Genomic DNA, 25876 nt, shown 5'->3' with positions numbered 1-25876 from the left:
CACAGTACTTCAGCTGTAGCCCAACCAAAGTTTTGTACGGCTCCAACATAATCTCCCTGCTCTTATAATCTATGTCACCACTGATAAAGACAAGTGTCCCGTATGCCTGTCCTGCCCTGCTGCCTTCAGGGGCCTGTGGACAATTGCTCTCATATCCCAGTTTCCTAGTATCCTGCCATTCATAAAGTACCTCCTTGTCGAGTTATTCCTTTCAAAGCACATCACCTCATACCTTTCAGGGTGAACTTCCATTTGCCACTGATCTGTCCATCTGATCAAACCGTCTATATTTTTCTGCAACACAGACCTTCTTCATTATTAACCACCGTGTCAATCATGTCATCTGCAAACTTTTCATCCCCCCACATTCTCATCTATATATCTATATTGTTTTTTATCCAGTTTTGAAATATAAGATTCTGATGAATCTGTTGTACAACTTACAACAGGTTGGCTCTATCGGATCTATTGGTTTGTGACTGTAAGAGTGATGACCGCAGAAAAAGAGCATCAAGTGAACACTTGAGACGAGAATGTTCCTGGAGGGTTGTGCTACTTTGGAATTCTCTGCCTCAGGAGGTAGGGATAGAGCGATTCCTCGAGAATTAAAGGTTATAAGGGATATGGAACATAGAACTTGAAACAAACAGATCAGCTATGGGCTCATTCGAACAACAGAGCAGACTCCAGGAGCTGAATGGCTTCTTCTGCTTCTACTTCACCATGTTCATATATTCCTCCCTCGTCCCTGTACAGCCACTCTTGGTAAGCTGCTCATGATACCTTAAACCTAGCGCTACTGAGTATCTCTGAAAAATTAGTACCCAAAATTCAAAGTGATTTTACTCAGGGCCCCAGGGGACTCCTTCGCTACCTGCCTAATTTTCTTGCACTCCCTGGCAGTTACCCATTGCTTTCTGGCTCAGGCTCCTAAACTATGGTGTGACCACCTCTCTGTGGCACATCCATGAAGTTTGAGAGCTATGCAGAATACATGCTCAGCGACTCCAGCTGCCACTCAACCTCAAGTTTCAGCAGCTGACCCTGCACATGTGATTCTCTAGGACACTATTGGCATCCATTGCTTTCCACATCTTAATGGTCATACATTGCACTTTGCCATATCTTAAAACTTTTACTTTCCCGCAGTTCCATATATATGATTTCTTCATGGTTAGGACACAAATGAATACACAGGCTGCCTTTCCCAGATTCTTCAGACCATTAAAAACTTTCATTTGTATAGTGCATTATGACAACTTTTGAAACGTAATTACTAGGAACTGCAGCAGCTTGAGTAGAGGAATAAGGAAGTCTTGCAATAATTGTAGAGTTTTGACAATCAATCTGTGCACAGCTTTGGGCTTCAAATTTAAGAAAGGATATACTTGGATTGGAGGCAATAGAGCCAAGTGTCACTAGATTGGTTCCTGGAATGAAAAGGCTTATCCCACAATGAGACTGAGTCAACTGGGTCTAAACTCTGAGTTAAAGAGTAAGAGATGATTTCATTGAAACGCACAAGATTTTGAAGGAGCTTGACAGGGAAGACATTGTTACCCTGAACAGGAGTGTTATAGGTCTGCTCATTCAGAACAACACTACCAGAAATTTCTTAATTTAAAGAGTTGTGAATCCTTGCAACCGTACCTCAAGAAAGTCTGTTGTTGAGCATACTTAAGGTTGTGGTTGCTCTCTGGGAATCTAGGGATTGCAGAAGAGGGCAGGAAAATGTGGAGTTGAGGCAGATCAGCGATGATCATGGCAAAGTAGGTCATATGGTCTTCCATTTCCTCCTTTTTTTTGCCTCAAGAGGTAACAACGCTTACAATGGAGTCACAACTGACACAGATAAAGATCAATTTATTAAGCATTTCTTGAACAAATTCCTTGGCACAGGACTTCAAGAAAAAGATTATACTTAATTACTGACTTTAAACATTATGTTTAGATTCACCCATTAAATTTAAAGAAATGCACGTTTTCACAAATTGCCATGCTATGTTTGGTAAATATTTCTCTGAGTACAGTAACTTAGATGAAATCCCTGTGTTAGTTCCATCAGGTAAAATTCCTAAGTTTGTGGTGCTATGAATGCTGGATTTTACAAGATGATAATGCTTTAAAATGTCTTGATAGTTTACAAATCTTTCCCCAGTGACACAATAAAAGGAAGAGTTGTGGCATAGCGAGGGACATTGTTTCTGTTTGAAAGGAAGAGAACAGTATAGACAGAACTTTAGGGATTTAGGAGGAGGACTTACTTGTGAAAGTCAAATCTGGAAGACTCAAGTCAAGTGTTTTTTTAATGTCACTAGCACTGTGGAGAAAAATAAGTCTGCTGGAGAGTTGGGATAACTTTGGACTTGCTGCTAGAAATGGAGTGGATAGCAAAAAGATGGCAAGATGTGTATTGCTTGCATTAGTTAGCTACACAAAAGTATCTTCTTTAGTTAGATGTATGAATTGTCTATTAATATTTGGTTTTATGTTGAGTTATTGCAGCAAAGTTCAAAAATGTGAAATCTTGTCCAAAGAAAATCAATTATTCATCATTTGGGAAATTAATCTCTTCAAAAAATTATCAATCTTTATGGAAATGTTAAAGCTTTGACGTATACAAAAAAATTTGAAAGGACCTTGGTTATTTCCAATAATGGTTTCACTTGGAGTCTTAGTCCTCAGTCTTTATTAATTCTAAATCAACCTTTTTTCCAAGGACTCAAACAAAGAGACAGAGGCTGAGCCTTGCATTGGTGAGTTTTGAGGAAGCCTTAATTTTTGACTTCCTTCACATCAAGCATGTGTACAGGACAAATTCTGCAAAGAATGATCCAGAATCAGGAAAAAGGACATTGATCAGAAGTTGGGTTTGGGAAGGGGGGTGTTTTTGGGGTAGAGATTCTCAAAACTGCTATTGTTCAACAAAATAACTTGCAAAAACTGTTCAGAACCACTAATTGTCCAGAAATCGTTTGAGCAGACCCAAGCAACTCGCAGCATCCTTTTAGTACAGTATTCGAGCTGAAAAATTGAATATTTGAATATGTAAAACAATCTTTATTATTGCTTTATGTTTCAGGTAAATTTAACTCTCGTGTCGCTCTGTTTCACACACTTATGGGAAGACATTCTAACATCATTCTAAATTCTAGAAAATTCAGAAATGACTTAGTCCCAGGCATTGTGGACTGGAGAGATTACAATTTTAACAGGAACATAATTAATGGTGTGAGTTTGACTGTAAGGTCATTTGAACCTTAAGCAAAGGGAACCCTCTGAAAGAAAGTCATCTTTATCTCCATCCATCTGCTTATTCCTGAAGCATTTACTCCAGGTGATCTCTTACAGCAGTACTCTGAATTGTGGCTGAGATTTTTTATCCAGGCCTTAAATGGTATATGATCTGCAGAATGCAATTACGTAGGGCTTCGATGTCATGCATTTTCAGGCAAAAGAACTCGCAAAGCAATGGTAAAGGTGAATCTCCCCTCAAAAAAATATAAATTTCAAACAGCAACTAAGCAATCAGTTGGCACCATTACTCAGTCCAGTACTATAAGAGTCGTGAATGATTGTCATTAATTTAAGTTGCCAATGTCACATTAACTAGTATAACAGTATGTTCTGTTCCTTCTCAGTTGATAGCAACTTCAATAATATATTGTTATTAGCATTCGCTGTTAAGACCAGAAGCAGGTGGAAAAAAAGTTACCAACTGATGTTAAATAAACAAAAAATGTTTTCTGAATGATGGATTTAAAAAAGAGATAACATGCAACATTAAAAATCTAATTTTTATGCACTTGTAAAATCTGCTAGCAATACTACACATGCAGGAACAACAAATTGATTATATCATTTCATTATTTTTTCAGTTCTGCCGTTTGGAAGTTAAGGGAACTTGGGGGGGGAAAAGAAAATCAGTGCATCCACCCACATGGCAGTTAACAGGATTTACATTAAAAAAGACAACATTTCATACAAAACTGCAAAGCTACATTGTAAGCATATGGGTAATACCATGTAGAGTTTAATTTTGTTATATTCTTACACCAATAAGGGATCAAAATAGGGCAATTTGTCAGCTTGCTCTGTGTTCTTGCAAATGATTGTTCTACAATAACATTCCCCAGTACAGTCAGCATATTCACAAGTTTGTATTGCTTTCTGTGCGCATTTCAGGTTTAGCTAATCAATTTAAGGTAAAGCAAAATTGAAGCTTTGTAAAGCAGATGTTACCCACTGTTAACCATCACTGCAAATCTTCAGGCTTTTCCAACAATATTGTTCTTCAAATTCTTTTTTAAAAGATATTCATACTTGACTCCTCACCTCAAAAGATATATTTTCTATTTTAATATCTTCCCTCCTATTGCAGTTTACACCACAGAAACTTTGTATGACTTTGATAATTCTTGTAGGAAGTGCTTAAAACTTTTTCCAATCCACAATCACCTCAGTGGCTCCCCCACTTGGGTATGTCTTGGTAATATTCCATAGACCCCAGCCCCACTTGTACCAAATACAATTTTAATTGTAAGGGAATTCATTCTGTGGTCACTGCTGTGGAACAACTAAAATCATTTTACTCAAGAACAATTAAGGGAAAAATTCAATCCAGGCCATATTTAATCAAACTAATTTTGGCTAGGTTCAGAATTTGATTCTGTCCTTGCTCTGAATATACAGATATCAATTCAAGTCCTTGTGACCACCATTTCAGATAGTATTGTGTTTTATAGTAATTAACATAATGGATTTTTTTCTTTAGTACCTTCTGTAATTCATCTTTGTTTGCATCTGGAATTAAATTGCACAATATGTTCTAATAAGATTCATCATTTAACCCAATGAACAACTTCCTGGAAAAAAATTCAGGGGTGTGGTGGGGTATGTAGACAAGCCAAACAAAAATAACCGAGAACAAAAACTCAAGAGGCAGCAGAGACAAGTTTGTCTGTTACTTATTACAACTGAAAGTTAAACGACTGGCAATATGTACTTACTGGAAGGGGGATTCAGTACAAACATCTTGCCTCAACTTGTAAAATAGATTAATCTTCTACTGAAAGACAAGGAAATGTAGTAAAGTGAGGAATCAAGTCACTAACTGACATACAATAACACATCTATTTTCCTCTCAAGTGAAGTCAAACCAAAATTGTAATGAGATCTATCTTGGGTATATTCAATGGCCAAACATTCACAGCCCTTGGTGTTAAGTTGATTCCAAAAATTCATAATCTTTTTAATTTCACTGCTAATTGCTGCCCCCCAATTTGACACTGTGATCTAGATTCCCAGCCAGGGCAAACATTTTTGCAGCATCCACTCTGTCATCCTAAACATTGGAGACTGCAGACCAAGACTACTTAATCTCTCCTCATAGGATATTCCCCACATCCCTCGATCCTAGTGAAATTTGCTTATAGTTACAACAGAGGAGAACATCATGATTTCTGTGAAATTTAAGTGGAGTATTAACGACCCTGGATTAGCATGCAGATAAACTCAGCAGACACTACAGGACTGAGTAAGACGTCAGACCTTGGCCATCATTGAGCAGCCACACTAGCTGCAAAACCTGTAATGGCAGCTAAATACCACAAGAGGTCCAAAATAAAATAGGATGCTAATGCAAATCCTATTTCAAAATCCTCCTCAACCACGATGTGATCAGGTTTACCCTTAGAAAAGGAGAAATGGGAGGGGGAGGGGTGCAGTGGGAATGATGCTGTGATGTGGGCAGTGCCCAGTTTCCACGGGGAAGGTCTTTTATTCAAGTTGGAGATTGAGGTGTCCTTTAAAAAAATGTCCTCCCATCTCTGGATTCCTGGCCTTGCCAGCATGTTTAGGCCCCACCGCATCAGCTGACAATGTGAATCTCTCTTCTCATTTTAAAATTCAGAGTGTTGATCAATACTGAGAGAAAAGCCAGCTCTTCACTTTGTTTGCCAGATGAGAAAACCAGAGACTGGAAGCAGTTATGTGCAGGTAGATCAACACTTGGTGAGTAAGGGTCTTTTAAAAGTGAAATAGTGAGAGTTCAGGGCCAGTGTTCCTCCAAGAATATGCGTGCATGCATATGCATGCACATGTGTGCGGCCTGCACATCCTTGTGGGAGGAAACCAGAGCATCTGGATGAAACTCATGCAGACATGAGAAGAATGTGCAAACTTCACACAGACTGGAACTCGAGGTTGGCATTCAACCTGGATTCCTGGCATTGTAAGGCAACAGTGCTGGCCATTGTACCATCCTTAGTTACCCATTTTAATTATTCTAAATTTTCCTGCATAATTACATAACTATGCTAGTAAGACAGTCAGAACTATGTGAAGTTTGTGCTTGATATCATGGTTTTGGTCAGCTCCTAGTGCAAGGCAATTACCCAATGATAGTTTGAACTTCCCAGGCAATCCTTAGCTGGAGACTTCTGGACAGACTCCCCAGCACATATTTGGGGTACCTCCAGTTACAATGCCCAAGTAGGTTATGGGCCATGATCTTTGTAGCATTTCATGCTGCTATCCAGAAAGATCAAATTTGAGAAGGATTCAGTCATCATCTCTCTACAACTCAGACAGGAACAAATTAAATCTTTGATTCATACAGGGGTCTTAGTTGATCAATTGCTGCATTAACCAAATACCAGGATACACATGGTAGTTTCAGCAATACAGGCAACTGCTCAGTAAATGATGAAAGCAGGAGTTATATATTAGGACACACGGAAAACAATCAGTATGGATAGGCAACAACACTTCCTCCGCAGTCATCCTCAACACCAGTGCCCCACAAGGATGTGCACTTAGCCCCCTGCTATACTCCTTATACACCTAAGACTGTGTGGCCAAATTCCCCTCCAACTTGATTTTCAAGAATGCTGATGACATCACGTAGTGGATCGAATCTCACGCGAAGAAAACAGGAAAGAGACAGAAAATCTGGTGAACTGGATGACAATCTTTCCCTCAATGTCAACAGAATGAAGGACATTGTCATCGGCTTCACGAAGCAGAGTGGAGAACATGCCCCTGTCTACATCAATGTGAATAAAATAGAAAGAGTCGAGAGCTTCATGTTTTTAAGTGTCCAGATCATCAATAACCTGTCCTGGTCCCCCCCCCCATGCTGTCACTATTGTTAGGAAAGCCCATCAACACCTCTACTTTCTCAGGAGGCTAAGGAAATTTGGTATGTCTGCTATTACTTGCACCAACTTTTAGAGATGCATCATAGAAAGTATTCTTTCTGGTTGTATCAAAGCTTGGTATGGCTTCTGATCTGTCCAAGGCCACAAGAAACTATAAAGGGTCATGAATGAAACCCAGTCCATTACTCAATCCCACCTCCCATCCACTGATGCGGTCTACACTTCCTGCTGCCTCGGAAAAGCAGCCATCATAATTAAGGACTCCATGCACCCTGAACACACTCTTCCACCTTCTTCCATCGAACATACAAAAGTCTGAGGAAATGTACCAAGTGACTGAAGAACAGCTTCTTCCCTGCTGCCATCAGACTTTTGGATCTACTTCACATTATTTTGATTTTTCTCTGCACCCTAGCTATGACTGCACTCTCGTTTCCTTCTCTATGTACGGTTTGCTTTGACTGTATAGTGTGCAAGAAACAATACTTCTCATTTTATACTAATACATGTGACCATAATAAATCAAATCACATTCGGAAGTCCCATGTTGGAATAGCATAAGCAACAAAAGAATGTCACTTAGAAATGTATGAATTGATCAGGGATAGACAGCAGGGTTATGTTAGGGGAAGATTGTGCCGAACTAACTTTATAATTTTCAGTAAGTAACAAAGAGGATTGATAACGGTAATGCTGTAGCTATTATCTACAGCAAGCCATTTGACAAGGTCCCACATGGTAGACTGGTCAGAAAAGTAAGATCTCATGGGATACAGGGGAAATTTGGTAGGTTGGATCCAAAATTGAGTCAGTGACAGGAAACAAAGAGTAATGGCCGATGGATGTTTATGATGAGAAACAGTTTCAAGTGATGTTTCACACGGTTCAGTGTTGGGGCCCTTCCTACTTAATACTTTAAACTTAAATGTGAGTGGCATGATTTGCAAATAACAACAAAATGTGGCTGATAAGTGAAGAGGTCAACTCCAGACTATCAATGGTTTGGATGCGTGGACAGAGACGTGGCAAATGGAATTCAATATGCAAAAGTGTGAAGTAATGCATTAATGCATTTGTGGAGAACAAACAAAGCAAGAGAGTATTCAATAAATGGGAAGGTATTAAGAGAGATTGAGGAAGTGAGTGACCTTAGTACATTTCCACAAAGCCTTTAAGACGGCAGGCCAAGGTGGTCAAGAGAGTGTATAGATATTAGATATCTGGATCTGGATCTGCATCTGAAGTGCTGCAACCTGCAAGGCTAATGAATAGGGTGCTGGAAAATGGGCGGCTAATTTCATTTTTCTCTTTTGGACAGCACATACTCAGGGATGAATGGCCTCTTTCTGCACCATAAAACTTTAATATGGTTCTATTCTTCATAACACTTTCATTAAGGGGTGGGAATTTCTGGTAGGTTCCCCGACGGTGGGATGGGTAAGCCACATAAAATGTCATAGATTCTGAAGATCCTGCCATCAGTGGGATGTAACAAAAAGCAGAAAAACTTCCTGTGGCAGGTGGGGGGATAAAATTCAGGCCAAGGGCCTGAATTCCGTTCCCCCCCCGCCCCCCTCCCCACCGCCAATGAGGTTTACTGTGCCTTAACCAAATAACATGATAGGCCCATTTGAGGTAGCTGGTTCTTCTATTCAAAAAGTGAGTTTCCTAATTAGAAAGGATTAAAGCAGCCTAATTTATTAGCTGGAGGATAATTCCACAAGATGGTATTTCTGCCCAAGAACAGGAATTTAAACCCTGCATCTACCCAAAAACAATGGCATGTCCCCAAGATGTTTGTGGAAATAAAACAGAAAATGCTGCAAAAACTCAGCTCGTAAGCACCTATGAAGAGACAATCTGTTTTGGAACCGAGTAATCCTAGCCTTGAAATGTTGGGTAGAATTTTCCCAGAAATTGGCAAATGCAAGCAGTAAATGAGTAAAGTGGCATCGAAGCCGCCAACAGCAATGACTTCCCAAGACCAAAATTGGCTCCTGGTTCAACTGGTTTAAGATAGATTCTTGAATGTCACATGAATGGATTGGAATAAAGAATATTCCATTCTTTAACTTCTATTCAACTTCAAGAGGATGTTTTATTGCAACTTAGTTGCATCCTGTAACATTTTTACACTAAAAGTTGTGTACATTAATACTGGTAAGAACATACGTACTTCTACCTCGGACATCACTCCTATATCTAAAAAAACGGGAAAAAAAGGTCTTTTCTCCTTGGAGAGATGAAGGATGAGAGGCGATCTGATAGAGGTGTATAAGGTGTTGAGAGATATTGATTGGGTGGATTCTCAGAGGTTTTTTCCCAGGGCTGAAATGGCAGCCACAAGAGGACACAGGTTTAGGGTGCAGAGGAGATGTCAGGGATAAGTTTTTCACTCAGAGGGTGGTGGGTGAGTGGAATCACCTGCCGTCGGTGGTGGTGGAGGCAAATTTGATAGGATCTTTTAAGAGACTTCTGGATGAGTACATGGGACTTAATAGGATTGAGGATTATAGGTAAGCCTAGTAGGTAGGAATATGATCGGCGCAACTTGTGGGCCAAAGGGCCTGTTTGTGCTGTAGTTTTTCTATGTTCTATGTTCTAAAAAAAACCGAGATACATTCTTCACTCAGAATGGTTGGGGTGTGCAATACACTGCCTGCTGTGATAGTAGAGTCAGACACTTTAGGAACTTTCAAGCGGTTATTGAACAGGCACATGGAGCACACATGGATAGGGAGTGGGATTGCTTGATCTTGGGTTTGGACGTAGCTCAGCACAACATTGAGGGCCGAAGGGCCTGTATTGTGCTGTACTGTTCTATGTTCTATTGACAAGTAGACAGTCAAAAAATTTCTATCATGTCCCAATAAAAAGAGCCATTATTAATTTATAAGGTTACCAATGGAAGATACTTTCAGAATGGCCCTCATCATAATACTGCAGAATTATTCTATTTATCGTAGAATCCCTACAGTGCAGAAGGAGGCCATTTGGCCTATCAGGTCTGCACCGACAACAATACCAGCCAGACTCTATCCCTGTAACCCTATTTAATTACCCTGACACTAAGGAGCAATTTATCATAGTCAATCAACCTAACCCACTCATCTTTGGATTGTAGAAGGAAACCCAGACATGGGGAGAACATGCAAACACGACACAGTTATCCAAGCCCGTAACCGAACGCAGGTCCCTGGCACCTTGAGGCAGCACTTTGCTACTGTGCCGTCCTATCCTCCTGTTTGTTCACTGAGACAAGTCAGAGACAAAAGCACTGTTCACGCCCCTTTTTACTTTTTTGTTCCACCCATGAGTCAGAGAAAAAGAAAATCACATTATGTCTAGGCTTAGCTGTCCTGCCCACTGCTAGTCAAAATAACAATCATATGTGACTCCAAGCAGTTGTTTCATTATTGCACTCAAGTCGCATGTGGCGTTAGCAATATCATGACATCCGATACTTTGCCTCTGTCTTTATGGTACGGAATAAGAAAAATTTTCCAAAAACTGTAGTTAATGAAGAGGAACTTGGTGCAATAACCATCACTAGTGAGAAAGGATTTAATAAACTAATGGGATTAAAGCCAGATAAATCTTCAGGACTTGATGGCCTATACCCTAGAGTATTAAAAGAGAGTGGCAGCTGAAACAGTGGATGCGTTGGTTGTGATATTTCAAAATTGCTTAGATTCTGGTAAATTGGAAACACATTAATGTGACACCCCTATTCAAAGGGAGAGGCACAAAAAGCAGAAAACTATATATCAGTTAGCTTGACCACTGTGGTGGGAAGTTGCTGGAATCAATTGAGGAAGTAATTGAGCATTTGGAAAGACAAAGCTCAATCCACCATCGTCAGCATGATTTTAGAAAGGCAAGTCATACTTGACAAACTTGCTCCAGTTCTTTGAGGACATAACCAGCAAGGTGGATGTGGATGTGGTATATATCTACTCTTCCGGAAGGCATTTGACAAGGTGCCGCATAAAAGACTGATCCAGAAGGTGAGATCGTTGGGGATCGGGGGTCAGGCACTAGATTGGATTGAACGTTGCTTTCTATCAGTCAACCAGAGGGTCAGGATAAATTGGTCCTTCTCTGGTTGGCAAAATTTAATTAGTGGAGTGCCATAGGGGTCAGTCCTCAGACCTCAACTGTTTACAATCTATATAAATGATTTGCAAACAGGGATAGGCTGTAACATTGTAAAATTTGTGTATGATACTAAAATTGGTGGGAAAGCAGGCAGTGAAAAGGAATAAAGATTTTACAGACGGACATAGGCAGGCTAAAATTTGGCAGATGGAGTTTAATGTGGATAAATTGAGATTATCCATTTGGGCAGAAAATATAAAAGGCAAATGATCTAAATGGAAAGCAGATTCAAAATGCATCTGGGCATCTTTGTTCATGAGTCAGTATGCAGATATAGCATGTAATAAGGAAGACAAATGGAATGTTGGAGCTTAGAAGGATGAGGGGGGATCTTACAGAGATGTATAAGATAATGAAAGGGATGGATAGGGTAGAGGTAGAGAGATTCTTCCTGCTTGGAAAGGATAGCAGGACTAGAGGGCACAGCCTCAAGATAAGGGGGGGCAGTTGAGATCAGAGTTGAGGAGGACCTTCTTCACTCAAAGGGTGGTGAATCTCTGGAATTCTCTGCCCGTTGAAGTGATGGAGGCTACCTCGCTAGATATATTTAAGTCACAGGTAGATAGGTTTTTGATAGACAGGGGAATTAAGGGTTATGGGGAGAAAGCAGGAAAGGGGAACTGATCCACTTCAGATCAGCCATGATCTTATTGAATGGCGGGGCAGGCTCGAAGGGCTAGATGGCCTACTTCTGCTCCTATTTCTTATGTTCTTGACATTTATTGCAAAAGTATAAAAATAGAGAAGTATTGTTGCAATTGTTGGTGACAGTAGAAACTACTGTCTCTAGTTTGTTCTCTTGGAGGAAGGATGTGGTTGCATTGGAGGCAGTTCAGAGGAGGTTCATAAATTGATTCCGGGAACGAAAGGGTTGATGAGGACAGATTGAACAGTTTGGGCTTGTACTCAATGGAGTTTAGAAGGATGAGGGGGGATCTGATCGATGTGTATAAAATTCTAAAAAGGAACTGATAGAGTAAATGTAGACCTATTGTTTCCTCTTATGGGGCAAACTAGATCAAGAGGTCACAGGTATAAGTTGAGAGATGGTAGATTTAATGTTAAGATGAGGAGAAACTACTTCTTGTGAGGGTGGTGAATTTGTGGAACTCATAGCACGATGAGAGTCTGAATCATTTCAAGGAGATATATTTCTAATTTAAAAAAAACTGGTTAAAGGCTTATGGAGAAGCGGTAGGAAGGTGGATTTGAGACCTGGGAGAGATCAACCATGATCTGATAGGCTGAATTTGCCTAGTTCTGCTCCTAATTCCTATCCTCCAGCCAGATATTTGGTATTGCAGTTTACTTCTTTTTGGTAAAGCAGTATGACTGACTTTTAGATTCCTCACAGGAATAAGTTCCATTCATCACCTTTGCTCTAACGATGCAACATTGCAAAACAAAATTTAAAAGTTTAAAACTCAAATTAAAAATTAAATAAAAAAGATGGAGTGTCAGGTGATGTGTTGTTCATGCATGACGTGGGAGCTAGTGGACTCCATTGTGGTTCCTAGGGAGCATGTCTGTAGTAAGTGTTGGTTGCTTGAGGAACTCTAGCTCAAACTGGATGAACTAGATTCTGAGCTTTGGACTCTGTGACACATTAGGGAGGGGGAAAATACATTTGGACACTGTTGTAGGGGGCAGTCACACCCCTTAGATTAAATACCTTGAATTCGGCCAGTTGTCAGGGACAGGAGCATGTGGCTGCAAGTGAGGCAAGTTGAGGGATCCAGGACGTAAAGTTGCAGAGCCTCAGTCCCTGAACCAATAGGTTCGAGTTTTTTGTTCCCTGTGTGGACAGGAACAGGTACTGCAGACACAGTACAGAAGAGGCACTGACTTTGGACACAGACAGTACACAAAGAATTAAAACCTGTAGTGTTTAAATTACTGCAGGAAACAGGTCAGACCTTGAGGCACCTCTAACTTGAAATAAAAGCAGACCCACAACAATGAGTTTGATAACAAGATCAGCCACTGACGGGGACATAAGTGCATAAATGTATATAACAAGTCAGCCATTGATAGAGGACATAACTGCATAAATGTATCTACTCTATGTACAATGATGTGATAGCTGTCAATGTCTGTACATGTCTGTGTATAACAATGTGTTAACTGTCGGTGTCCATACCTGTCTACTCAACTTGTAACAATGCGCTAATGGCTAAATGTCCACACTGTCTATTATCTAAAATGTATAAAAGATGCTCAGCTACCGTTGTGTAGTTGAGAAGGTGACACCCTATACTCCAGAGTGCCAACGCTTCTCCCAAAGCTTTGTCCGAATAAAACTGTTTGTTGAACCTCCAAGTCTGACTCCGAAGTGGTGAATTTCCCACAACAACATAGTTAGTGGCATTGACACTGTTCTCTGTGACCAGGATCAAGAATCCCAAAGGTTGTGTTGCTTGCCTGCTGCTCAGGTTCGGGATATCTCACCTGCAGAGGAACTTGGATTGAGAAGGTAAAGATCCAGTTGTCGTGGTACATGTAGGTACCAATAGAACACAGAACATAGAACACTACAGCACAAACAGGCCCTTCGGCCCACAAGTTGCGCCGATCACATCTATACCTACCAAGCCATACACCTATCTATAACCCCCAATCCCATTAGATCTCATAAACTCATCCAGAAGTCTTTTAAAAGACCCCAGCGAGTTCGCCTCCACCACCACCACCGACGGCAGTCGATTCCATTCACTCACCACCCTCTGAGTGAAAAACTTACCCCTGACATCTCCTCTGTACTTGCTTCCCTGCACCTTAAATCTGTGTCCTCTTGTAGCGACCATTTCAGCCCGGGGAAATAGCCTCTGAGAATCCACCCTATCTATTCCTCTCAACATCTTATAAACCTCTATCAGGTCGCCTCTCAACCTTCGTCTCTCCAGGGAGAAGAGTCCCAGCTCCCTCAACCTATCTTCATAAGGCATGCCTCCCAATCCAGGCAACATCCTTGTAAATCTCCTCTGCACCCTTTCAATGGTTTCCACATCCTTCCTGTAGTGAGGCGACCAGAACTGCGCCCAGTACTCCAAGTGGGGTCTGACAAGGGTCTTATAAAGTTGCAGCATTACCTCCTGACTCCTAAACTCAATCCCTCGATTAATGAAGGCCAGTACAACCATACGCCTTCTTGACCACATCCTCCACCTGTGAGGCCGATTTAAGAGTCCTATGGACCCGGACCCCAAGATCCTTCTGCTCTTCAACGCAGCTAAGACTCCTACCCTTGATATTGTATTCCTTCATCCCATTGGTCCTGCCAAAATGGACCACTACACATTTATCTGCGTTGAAGTCTATCTGCCACTTCTCCGCCCAGTCTTGCATCCTATCTATGTCCTGCTGCAACTTCTGACATCCCTCCAGACCATCCACGACATCACCAACCTTCGTATCGTCGGCGAACTTACTAACCCATCCCTCCACTTCCTCATCCAGGTCATTTATAAAAATGACAAACAGCAAGGGTCCTAGAACAGATCCCTGGGGCACTCCACTGGTGACCGATTTCCATGCAGAAAAAGACCCATCCACAACCACTTGCCTTCTGCAGGCAAGCCAGTTCTGGATCCACAAGGCCAAAGCCCCCTGGATCCCATGCCCTCTCACCTTCTCAAGAAGTCGTGCATGGGGGACCTTATCAAACGCCATGTAAACCATGTCTACCGTTCTTCCTTCGTCAATGTGTTCAGTCACATTCTCAAAGAACTCAACTAGGCTCGTAAGGCACGATCTGCCCTTCACAAAACCATGTTGACTATTTCTGATCATTCTAAACTTCTCCAAATGCTCATAAATCTTGTCCCTCAGTATCCTCTCCACCAACTTACCAACCACTGAGGTCAGACTCACCAGTTGGTAATTTCCCGGGCTATCCCTGTTCCCTTTCTTGAAAATAGGAACCACATCCGCAATCCTCCAAAACCTCTCCTGTCTCCATCGACGACGCAAAGATCATCGCCAGGGGTTCTGCAATCACTTCCCTCACCTCCCACAGTAGCCTGGGGTACATCCCATCCGGTCCCAGCGCCTTGTCTATCTTGATTGAGTTTAAAAGTTCTAACACATCCTCTTCCTTAACATCCACATACTCAATCTTTTCAGACTGCCGCAAACCTGTAGTACAACCTCCCAGATCACTTTCCACCGTGAATACCGAGGCAAAGTACTCATTAAGCACCTCTGCCATTTCTTCCGGTTCCACACAGACTTTTCCCCCTTCATCTTTTATAGGTCCTATCCCTTCTCTTCTCATCCTTTTACTTTTCACATATTTGTAGAAGGCCTTGGGATTCTCTTAATCTTACCTGCCAAGGCCTTCTCATGACCCCTTCTGGCTCTCCTAATTTTCTTTTTAAGCTCCTTTCTACAAGCCTTATACTCCTCTAGATCCTTAACATCTCCTAGCTCTCTGAACCTTTTATACACCTTTCTTTTCTTCCTGACTAGGTTCACCACAACCTTCGTGCACCACGGTTCCTGCGCCCTACCAAAACCTCCTTGTCTCATTGGAACTTTATCGTGCAGAGCTCCAGTCAAACATTCCTTGAATATCCGCCACCTTCCTTCTGTACTTTTCCCCAAGAACGCCTCCTTCCAGTTTATTTGTCCAATTATCTGCCTGATGTCTTCATATTTCCCCTTACTCGAGAGTAACCAATGATATAGGTAGAACAGGAACAAAGATTCTGCTAAGGGAGTATGAACAAGTAGGAGCTAAATTAAAAAGCAGAACCAAACCATAATAATCTCTGGATTAATACCTGAGCCACAGGCTAATTGGCACAGGGTCAATAAGATCGAGGTAAATGCGTGGCTCAAAGATTGGTGTGGGAGAAATGGGTTTGAATTCATAGGACACTGGAAGAATACCAGTACTGGGGAAGAGGGGACCTGTTCTGATGGGATGGTTTTCATCTGAATCGTGCTAGTAAAGTTTCTCAATCAAGTAATAGAACAGAGAGTATAGAAGGTGGCAGGAATCTAACCTCAGGCAGAGCAAAAAAGGTGACAATATATGAGAAGGGAGGTGGTCAATGCAGGACTGAGGGTGTTGTATCTAAATGTGTGCAATATACGGAACAAAGTAAATGAACTTGTTGCACCCATTGAAATTGGCCGGTATGATGTTTTGGGCATCACAGATACTTGGCTGCAAGTAGGTCAGGGCTGGAACCTAAATATCAAAGGGTATGTATCCTATTGGAAGTGTCAATATGCATGATCTTCTTGGAGATCCTCTCCACTTGGAGCCAGCAGTTTGCAGTGTCGAAAGTGGTCATGATGTCGAGATGCTGGCATTGGACTGGGGTAAATTTATTGCGTTTACCCCAGTCCAACGCCAGCATTTCCACATCATGACTCCTATCAGAAGGACAGGCAGATGGGCCAAGGTGGGTGGGGGTGGGGTGGGTTGCATTGTTAGTAAGGAATTAAGTTAAATTAATAGACCAGTTACTGCACAGTTTAGAAAAAGAAACAACTGCTTTTGAAAAAAAGCCAGTATTAACCAGTCCGATCCTCCCAACCCCTCATTTCTTCAATAAATCAATAGAAGTGATATAGCATCAGAAGGCATAGAATTTCTGTGGGTTGAGTTGAGGAATCGCAAAGATGAAAAGACCCCGATGGGAGTTATGTACAGGCCCCCTAGCAGTAGTCAGGATGTGGGACGGAAAATAAATCAGGAGATAGAAAAGGTATATAAAAAGGCAATATTACAATAATCTTGGGGGACTTCAACATGCAGGTGGACTGGAAAATCAGGTAGGTAGTGGATCCCAAGAAAAGCAATTTGTGGAATGTCTAAGAACCTACTAGGGAACAGGCAATTCTGGATTTGGTGATGTGTAATGAGGCAGACTTGATTAGAGAACTTAAGGAGAAGGAACCCTTAGGGAGCAGTGACCACAATATGATAGAATTTACCCTGCAGTTTGAAGGGAAGAAGCTGGAATCAGATGTAACGGTTTTACAATTAAATAAAGGTAACTACAAAGATGTGAGGGAGAAGCTGGCCAGAGTTGATTGGAAAGGGAAGACAGTGGAACAGCAATGGCAGGAGTTTGTGTGTTATTTAGTAGGCACAACAGAAATTCATCCCAAGGCGGAGGAAACATGCTAAGGGGAGGATGAGGCATCCATGGCTGAAGAGTTAAGTCAAGGACAGCATAAAAGCAAAAGAAAAAACATACAAAGTGGCAAAGATTAATGGGAAGCCTTTAAAAAGGACAACAAAAAAAAAGCAATAAGGGAAGAGAAGATGAAATATGAATGTAAGCTAGCTAACATTACAAAAGATAGGAAGAGTTTTTTTCAATATATAAAAGGTAAGAGAGGCAAGAATAGACATCGGACCACTGGAAAATGGTCCATGAATAAAAGGGAACAAAGCAATGGCAGAGGAACTGAAAAGTTACTTTTTATTAGTCTTCACAGTGGAAGACACCAGTGGGATGCCAAAGCTCCAGGAGTCAGGGGACACAGGAGAGTGTAGTGGCCATCATTAAGGTGAAGGCTCTGGGGAAACTGAAAGGTTTGAAGGTGGATAAATCATCTGGACCGGATGTTCTACACCACAGGGTTCTAAAAGTGATAGCTAAGGAAATTGTGGAGGCATTGGTGGTGATCTTTCAGGAACCAATGGAGGCAGGGAGGGTATCAGAAGACTGGAAAGTAGCTAATATAACACCGCTGTTTAAGGCGGCAGGGAGGCAGCAGACAGGAAATTATAGGCCAGTTAGCCTGACTTCAGGCATTGGCAAGATTTTAGAGTCCATTATTAAAGGTGAGATCGCAGGGTACTTGGAAGTGCGAGATAAAGTAGGACTGAGTCAGCATGGCTTTGTCAAGGGGAGGTCATGTCTGACAAATTTGTTAGAATTCTTTGAGGTGGTAACAAGGAAGTTAAATAAAAGAGAACCAGTGGACATGATTTATTTAGATTTCCGGAAGGCCTTTGACAAGGTGCTGCATAGGAGACTGTTAAATAAGTTAAGAGCCCATAGTGTTAAAGGCAAGATCCTGGTGTGGATAGAGGATTCACTGACTGGCAGAAGGCAGGGAATGGGAATAAAGGGGTCTTTTTCAGGATGGCAGCCAGTGACTAGTGGTGTGCCTCAGGGGTCAGTGCTGGGACCACAGCTTTTCACAATATACATTAACGATTTGGAAGAAGGAACTGAAGGCACTGTTGCTAGATTTGCAGAGGATACAAGGTACGTAGAGGGACAGGTAGTATCAAGGAAGCGGAGGGGGGTGCAGAAGGACTTGAACAAGTTAGGAGAGTGGGCAAAGAAGTGGCAGATGGAATACAATGTGGAGAAGTGTGAGGTTATGCACTTTGGAAGGAGAAATGGAGGCATAGATTATTTTCTAAATGGGAAATGCTTAGGAAATCAGAAACACAAAAGGACTTGGGAGTCATTATTCAACATTCTCTTGAGGTTAATGTGCAGGTTCAGTCAGCAGTTAGGAAGGCAAATGCAATGTTAGCATTCGTATCAAGGGGACTAGAATACAAGAGCAGGGATGTACTTCTGAAGCTGTATAAGGCTCTGGTCAGACCCCATTTGGAATATTGAGCAGTTTTGGGCCCCATATCTAAGGATGGATGTGCTGGCCTTGGAAAGGGCCCAGGAGGTTCACTAGAATGATCCCTGGAAAGAAGAACTTGTTGTATGGGAAAAGGTTGAGTACTCTGGGTCAATACTTGGAGTTAAGAAGTGTGGGAGGTGGGGATCTTATTGAAACTTACAGGATACTGGGAGCCTGGATTGAATGGATGTGGAGAGGATGTTTCCATTAGTAGGAAAAACTAGAACCAGAAAGCACAAACTCAGGCTAAAGGGACAACCCTTTAAAACAGAAATGAGGAGAAATTTCTTCAACCAGAGTGGTCAATCCGTGGAACTCTTTGCTGCAGAAGGCTGTGGAGGCCAGGTCATTGAGTGTCTTTAAGACAGGGATAGATGGGTTGTTGATTAATAACGGGGTCAGGGGTTATCGGGAAAAGGCAGGAGAATGGGGATGAGATAAATATCAGCTATGACTGAATGGCAGAGCAGAGTCGATGGGCCAAGTGGCCCAATCCTGCTCCTATGTCTTACTGGCTTTATAAACTGGAATGAAGAGTACAAGAATCAATATGTCACAATAAATTATCTATAAATACTATTTTTGTGTGTTCAAGTTGTTTGGATAGGTCAGTTAAATGGGCATGTCTGTTGGTAGGTTTATTTGGTGGGCAATTCCTGCTAATGGAGTGATGGAGGATTGGAACCCAGGATGTACATGTAGTCAATAGTTGATGACAGCAATAACAGTGTTGGGGAGAGGCTGATGGAATCTTGCTGGAGAACAAAAAAAGGATAAGGAGAATCAAACAACAGCTACCCCAGCTGGAGAGAATGTTTCTGAGAATGATGGGGATGGTAAGAGCAGGATTGAAGGAATAGGACAGCAATGGCATAGGAATGAAAGGCATAGGAATGGAGGGGATAACATGGCAATCATGGATGAGATGATGAAACTGGTGGGAACAATTACTTGATAAGATTTTGAAAAGTTACTCTGTGCCAACATGAAAATTCACTAGATCTTAACGAAAATGTTTTGCAAATGCTGTCAGGTGAGTGGATTTGATAGATATGGATGATTAAACCTTTCAGAGTTCTACACAAATAACTAAGAACATAAGAACATAAGAAATAGGAGCAGGAGTAGGCCATCTGGCCCTTCGAGCCTGCCCCGCCATTCAATAAGATCATGGCTGATCTGTCGTGGCTCAGTTCCACTTTCCGGCCCTCTCCCCATAACCCTTAATCCCCTCTCTTATCAAAAACCCATCAACCCGCTTCTTGAAAATATTTAGCGAGGCAGCCTCCACCACTTCAATGGGTAGAGAATTCCAGAGATTCACCACCCTTTGAGTGAAGAAGTTCCTCCTCAACTCCGTTCTAAAACGCCCCCCCTTTATCTTGAGGCTGTGCCCCCTAGTCCTACTGTCTTTTCTGAGCAGGAAGAGTCTCTCCACCTCTATCCTATCCATCCCACTCATCATCTTATACGTCTCAATGAGATCTCCCCTCATTCTTCTAAACTCTAACGAGTACAAGCCTAGTTTATTCAGCCTCTCCTCATAGCTCAACCCCCTCAACTCCGGTATCAGCCTAGTAAACCTCCTCTGCACTCCCTCCAAGGCCAAAATATCTTTGCGCAGGTGCGGCGCCCAAAACTGCACACAGTACTCCAGCTGCGGCCTCACCAATGCCCTATACAGCTGCAGCAAGACCTCCCTACTTTTATATTCAATCCCCTTCGTTATGAAGGCCAGCATCCCATTCGCCTTCCTGACCACCTGCTGCACCTGCAAGCTGGGTTTTTGTGACTCAGGCACAAGGACCCCGAGGTCCCTCTGCACCGTCGCCTGCTGCAGTTTTTCGCCCCGTAAGTAATAGTCCTTCCTACCATTCTTCCTACCAAAGTGGACCACCTCACACTTGCCAACATTAAATTCCATTTGCCATTTCCTGGCCCATTCGCCCAGCCTATCTAGATCCTTCTGCAGACTCTCCACACCCTCCGCACAATTTGCCGTTCCCCCAATCTTGGTGTCATCCGCAAATTTCGACACCCTACACTCGGTTCCCTCCTCCAGATCATCTATATAAATGGTAAAAAGCTGAGGCCCCAGCACCGACCCCTGGGGCACTCCACTAGTCACCATCCGCCAATCCGAATAGCACCCGTTGACCCCCACTCTCTGCCTCCTATTTGACAACCAATCCTCTATCCACGCTAACACCCTACCCCCCTTCTGCAATAACCTCTTATGAGGTACTTTGTCAAACGCCTTCTGAAAATCCAGAAAGACCACATCCACCGGCTCTCCTCTATCCACCGCCCTAGACACATCCTCATAGAACTCCAGTAAATTTGTCAGACACGACTTCCCTTTAATGAAACCGTGCTGCGTCTGCTCTATCAAGCAATTGCCTTCAAGATGCCTCGCAATTTCCTCCTTAATGACGGATTCTAACATTTTACCTACCACAGACGTTAAACTAACCGGCCTATAATTCCCTGCCTTTTGCCTGGCACCCTTCTTAAACAACGGCGTAACATTAGCCGTTTTCCAATCTTCCGGCACTTCCCCGGAATCCAGCGATGTCTGGAAAATAACCACCAATGCATCCACTATAACCTCCGCCATTTCTTTCAGAACCCTCGGATGCATTCCATCCGGTCCAACTCCGTTGGACAAGGAAGGAACAGTTATAAATGTTACTGTGAAACAGAATCCTAAACAATGACTGCTATGGAACAAGATTGGTAGTTAGAAAAATATTTTGTTTAGTGACAGATGCTGAAATTATATCGTGGATTTTCAAGGAAATAAGGCAATCATTCTTAATATTAAACCTACCAGATGTAAACTTGTGCCTTCAATGCAGCAAAAGCTTAATGCTTTCATATTCTATGACTACAAATAAGTCACAAGGCCAGACTTGATAAAATTTGTATTTATATTACCAGACCCATTTTCACATGGACTGCTGTGTGTAACTTCTTCCAGTTCAATCTGTTGAGTCTTTGATGAAAGAATAACAAGAAGTTTCATATTTCAAGAAGTATATTTGCAATAATGACATTAATTTGGCTGCAATTTATTTCCAGGGTCTCTGTTAGTATAAGACATGCCTTAAGAGAAAAGGACTCTTTGGGTGGCACGGCAGCACAGTGGTTAGCACTGCTGCTTCACAGCTCCAGGGACCTTGCTCTCGTGTCTGCGTGAGTTTCCTCCAGGTGCTCTGGTTTCCTCCCACAATCCAAAGATGTGCGGGTTAGGTTGACTGGCCATGCTAAATTGACCATAGATGCATAGGTTAGAGAATTAATGGGTAAAATATGTACAGATATGGGGGTAGGGCTTGGGTGGAATTGTGGTCAGTGCAGACTAGATGGGCCGAATGGCCTCTTTTTATACTGTAGGGTTTCTATGATTTCTATGACTAGAGCAGTTTTGGCTGTCCCATTATAAAGGATATTAAAGCTACTAAGAAGGCACCAGGGTAATGCCAAGGAACGGGGAGCTACTATAGATCTCAGCAGACTTGAGATATTTGGATTTTGCTGTCAGCGATAACATCAATTGGAAAAGAACAAAGAGGTTTTTAATAGTGAATAGAGGAGTATATTGTCCAGTAAGTAATGATCTAATTGATTTCTTAAAAGTGGTCAAAAAAAAAACTTAATTTCAGGTGCTATTGGAGAACGGAATGCTTTGGCAAATGGGCATTATAGCTTTGAAATGCGTACTATTGATTATTTTAAGGGAAATCATTTACAAATTTGTACGTGTCAATCAAGTGGGATTAGTTTTATAATTCTTATGATGAGTCATTCAGACATGAAATGTAAGCTTTGTTCTCTCTCCACAGATGAACTTTTGCAGCATTTTCTGTTTGTTTCAGATTCCAGCATCCACAGTACTTTGCTTTCACTTTCATTTTAAATTATTTTGGTAACTAAGCAGAGCAGAAATGTAAACCTTTGGGCAGGATTTTAAAGCCTTGTTCGTCCCAAAACTGTAAAATCCCACTTGAGATCAACTAACCTTTCCATTGTTCGCCCCTCACCCACTCCGATTCCTGTGGCAGGCGGGGCAGTAAAATTCTAGCCTTTGAGTCCATATCCACTCTCCAATAGAGTATCCATCTTACGCAAGCCCAGAGCTCCACATATTTACCATGGTTAATTACCCTAGCACTAAGGGGCAATTCTGCATGGCCATTAACCTAACCTGCACATCTTTAGTCTGTGGGAGAGCATGCAAACTCTACATAGACAAATCACCCAAGGCCAGAATTGAACCTGGTCTCTGGCACTGTGAGACAGCATTGCTAACCACTGTGCTACCATGCCACTACTAATAAGCTGTCTTTTAAAGTCCTTCAGTTCTTACAGCTCTCCACAAAAGAAAAATGTGCCCACAAAAGAAAAGATGCCCTTCAGCTACTTAATGTTATGATTCTCAGTTCTAATTGATCAAACAATGAATCAAGTACTTGAGAAGTGTAGAAAAGATGATAATATGTTACGTTATTATTTGTAAAGAACTAGAACTAATGCAAATATACAACCTGGAGTGCCCCACTGCAGTCATGTAAGTGTTATGTCCACCAGCCACATGGAGAGGGGCAAGAAATACACACCAAAACTACAGCACTTTAGAGTCCAAAGTGTGATTGTTTCTAACTTACGGGGAACAGAAGACCTCACAGATGGTAAATATGCCACATGTTGGTCAGACACAGGCAAGGTGGAACAGATTTTAAATTATCCCCAGGGATGAAGGTTAGGTTGATTATCTATTAGAGAGTGGGTATAGAGTCAAAGGCTGGAATTATACCACCCTGCCCGCCACAGGAATCGGAGTGAGTGGTGGGCAGCCAATGGAAAAAGTCATAAGAACATAAGAAATAGGAGCAGGAGTAGGCATTTAGCCCTTCGAGCCTGCCCTGCCATTCAATAAGATCATGGCTGATCTGAAGTGGATCAGTTCCACTTTCCCGTCTGCTCCCCATAACTCTTAATTCCCTTGTCTATCAGAAATCTATCTACCCATGACTTAAATATATTCAACAAGGTAGCTTCCACCACTTCAATGGGCAGAGAATTCCAGAGATTCACCACCCTTTGAGTGAAGAAGTTTCTCCTCAACTCTGTTCTAAACTACTCCCCCCCCCCCCCCTTATTTTGAGGCTGTCTTCTCAATGAGGTCCATTATCTCAGGTGGGATTCTACAGTTTTGGGACAAACCAGGCTTTAAAATCCTGCCCAAAGGGTGAACGTTCTCCTTCTGCATTGTAAGTATCCTATGATTCTATTATTTGAGCCCATTCTGCTCTGTTTAGTTACGAAAATAATTTAAAACGATGAAAGCAAATTACTGCAGATGCTTTTCATTCGGGGAAAAAGCGTTTGGCACATCAGCACCCGCAGTGGGTTCAATCTCTCTCTCTTTCCCAGTCCACCACAAGTCAGTGGAAGGGAATGGGGAGGAAGGGGAAGGAGAAGGGGGACACTAAAGCCCTCTGCTTGTCCACCACAGATCAATGGAAGGGAAAAGGAAGAGAGGGACGGGGAAGGGGGACACATAAGCCCTCTGCCAGTCCACCACAAGTCAATGAAAGGGAAAGGGGACACTCAAGCCCTCTCGAAGCCCACTACAAGGCAAGAGGGGGGGGGGGCGGCGGTGCTCAACCCCCTCTCCCAGTTCACCACAAATTAAGGAGAATGGGGTGATCCACCACAGTCAGAGGTTCAGCACTCAGAGGCAGAGCCCAGGGAAATAATGGGGACAGCGCCAAGCTGCTCCCTCCAGCACCCATTAGAAAGGCGGACAGCTCCCCCACCGCATCACTCGCTCACTCGCACACAGGCTAGGCTGACAAAAATAATATCACCCGACACAGCGAGAATAGATAGAATGGATGGATGAATAGATGGGTGGATAAATAGATGGGTGGATGGATGAATAGATGGGTGGGTGGCCAAGTCAGGGGCGGCTGGATGGTCCCTCGAATCGCGGGCACAGAGTGGGAGCCGCTCCGCTCCAGGCGGCAGCAGCATCAGGGACGGGAAGGGAAAGAGAAAAAAATCATTTTTTTTTGTCACCACCGCAATTTAAAATCCCCGAAAGAGGCCACCCCAGCCTTTCCACAACGGGGTGGGTAGCCTGCGTTCCTGCTCGCCTGCCTTCTCTTTGCAAGGGATATCACCCGTTCGTTTCCAATCACCCCGTGCAAGGAGCACTGCTATTCAACATCAGCAACAAAACACAACCGTCCATTGACCGGGATGAGGGAACGAATGCAATCACTTACCGTAAGAATAAAAATTCCAGGATCTGTGTGAGGAAGTGGGGGGGGGGGGGGTGGGAAATGAGGCGACGGAGGCTGGCTGGAGATGAGCACAGGCAGACAGCCAGAGAGCGCACCCCACTCGCTGTCCCGCCAGCCCGCCCTCCGCACTGAGGCTGGATCGAGCAGCTGCTCGAGAAAAAAACGGTCGAGGCGCGAGGGCAGGAGCCGCACGCACCGGCTTCCAGCCGCGCGGGGTTAGGGGCGGGGCCGCACGCGCCGGCGCCAGGCTCAGAGCGGCCGGGAGTGAGGGAGGAGTGAGCGCGAAGCGTCCATTCCCATGTTGTCCACATTACCCTTCAAGACAATGGAGTAGGTGGAGATTTTTAATTCTAGAGGACTGAGCGCGTCCGTTTAAAGTTTACTTCTTAGAACAAAGGAAACTATTTTATTTATGAGTGGGCTTACTGCAGTGAAGTTAATGTGAAACATGCCCTAGTCGCCAGACTCCGGCCCCTGTTCGGGTACACCTAGGGAGAGTGGAACTGATCCACTTCAGATCAGCCGTGATCTTGTTGAATGGCGGGGCAGTCTCGAAGGCCTAGATGGCTCCTATTTCTTATGTTCCTGTGAGAGTTTGGCATGGCCAATGCATGTAATCAGCACATCTTTCAG

The 25876-nt window shown here is 42.8% G+C and overlaps 1 protein-coding gene across 1 annotated transcript in view; it reads right to left on the bottom strand.

Moving 5' to 3' along the window:
* tmem269 (transmembrane protein 269) overlaps window positions 1–25276 on the bottom strand; it is a 104477-nt gene extending 79201 nt beyond the window's left edge. Inside the window, exons 1-2 of the mRNA XM_080181506.1 lie at window positions 25226–25276; window positions 5010–5068 (exon numbers count right to left, since the gene is read on the bottom strand). Of these exons, the coding sequence (XP_080037632.1) occupies window positions 5010–5034 (25 nt within the window). The 5' untranslated portion in view covers window positions 5035–5068; window positions 25226–25276. The remainder of the gene's footprint in view (window positions 1–5009; window positions 5069–25225) is intronic.
* Window positions 25277–25876: the final 600 nt, after the last annotated feature.

Source organism: Carcharhinus amblyrhynchos, unplaced genomic scaffold (genome assembly GCF_965287045.1).
Source record: "Carcharhinus amblyrhynchos unplaced genomic scaffold, sCarAmb.v2.hapA scaffold_41, whole genome shotgun sequence".
Classification (NCBI taxonomy): domain Eukaryota; kingdom Metazoa; phylum Chordata; class Chondrichthyes; order Carcharhiniformes; family Carcharhinidae; genus Carcharhinus; species Carcharhinus amblyrhynchos.
The sequence above is the reverse complement of the archived record's forward strand: the minus strand, read 5'-3'. Positions and strand labels throughout refer to the sequence as shown.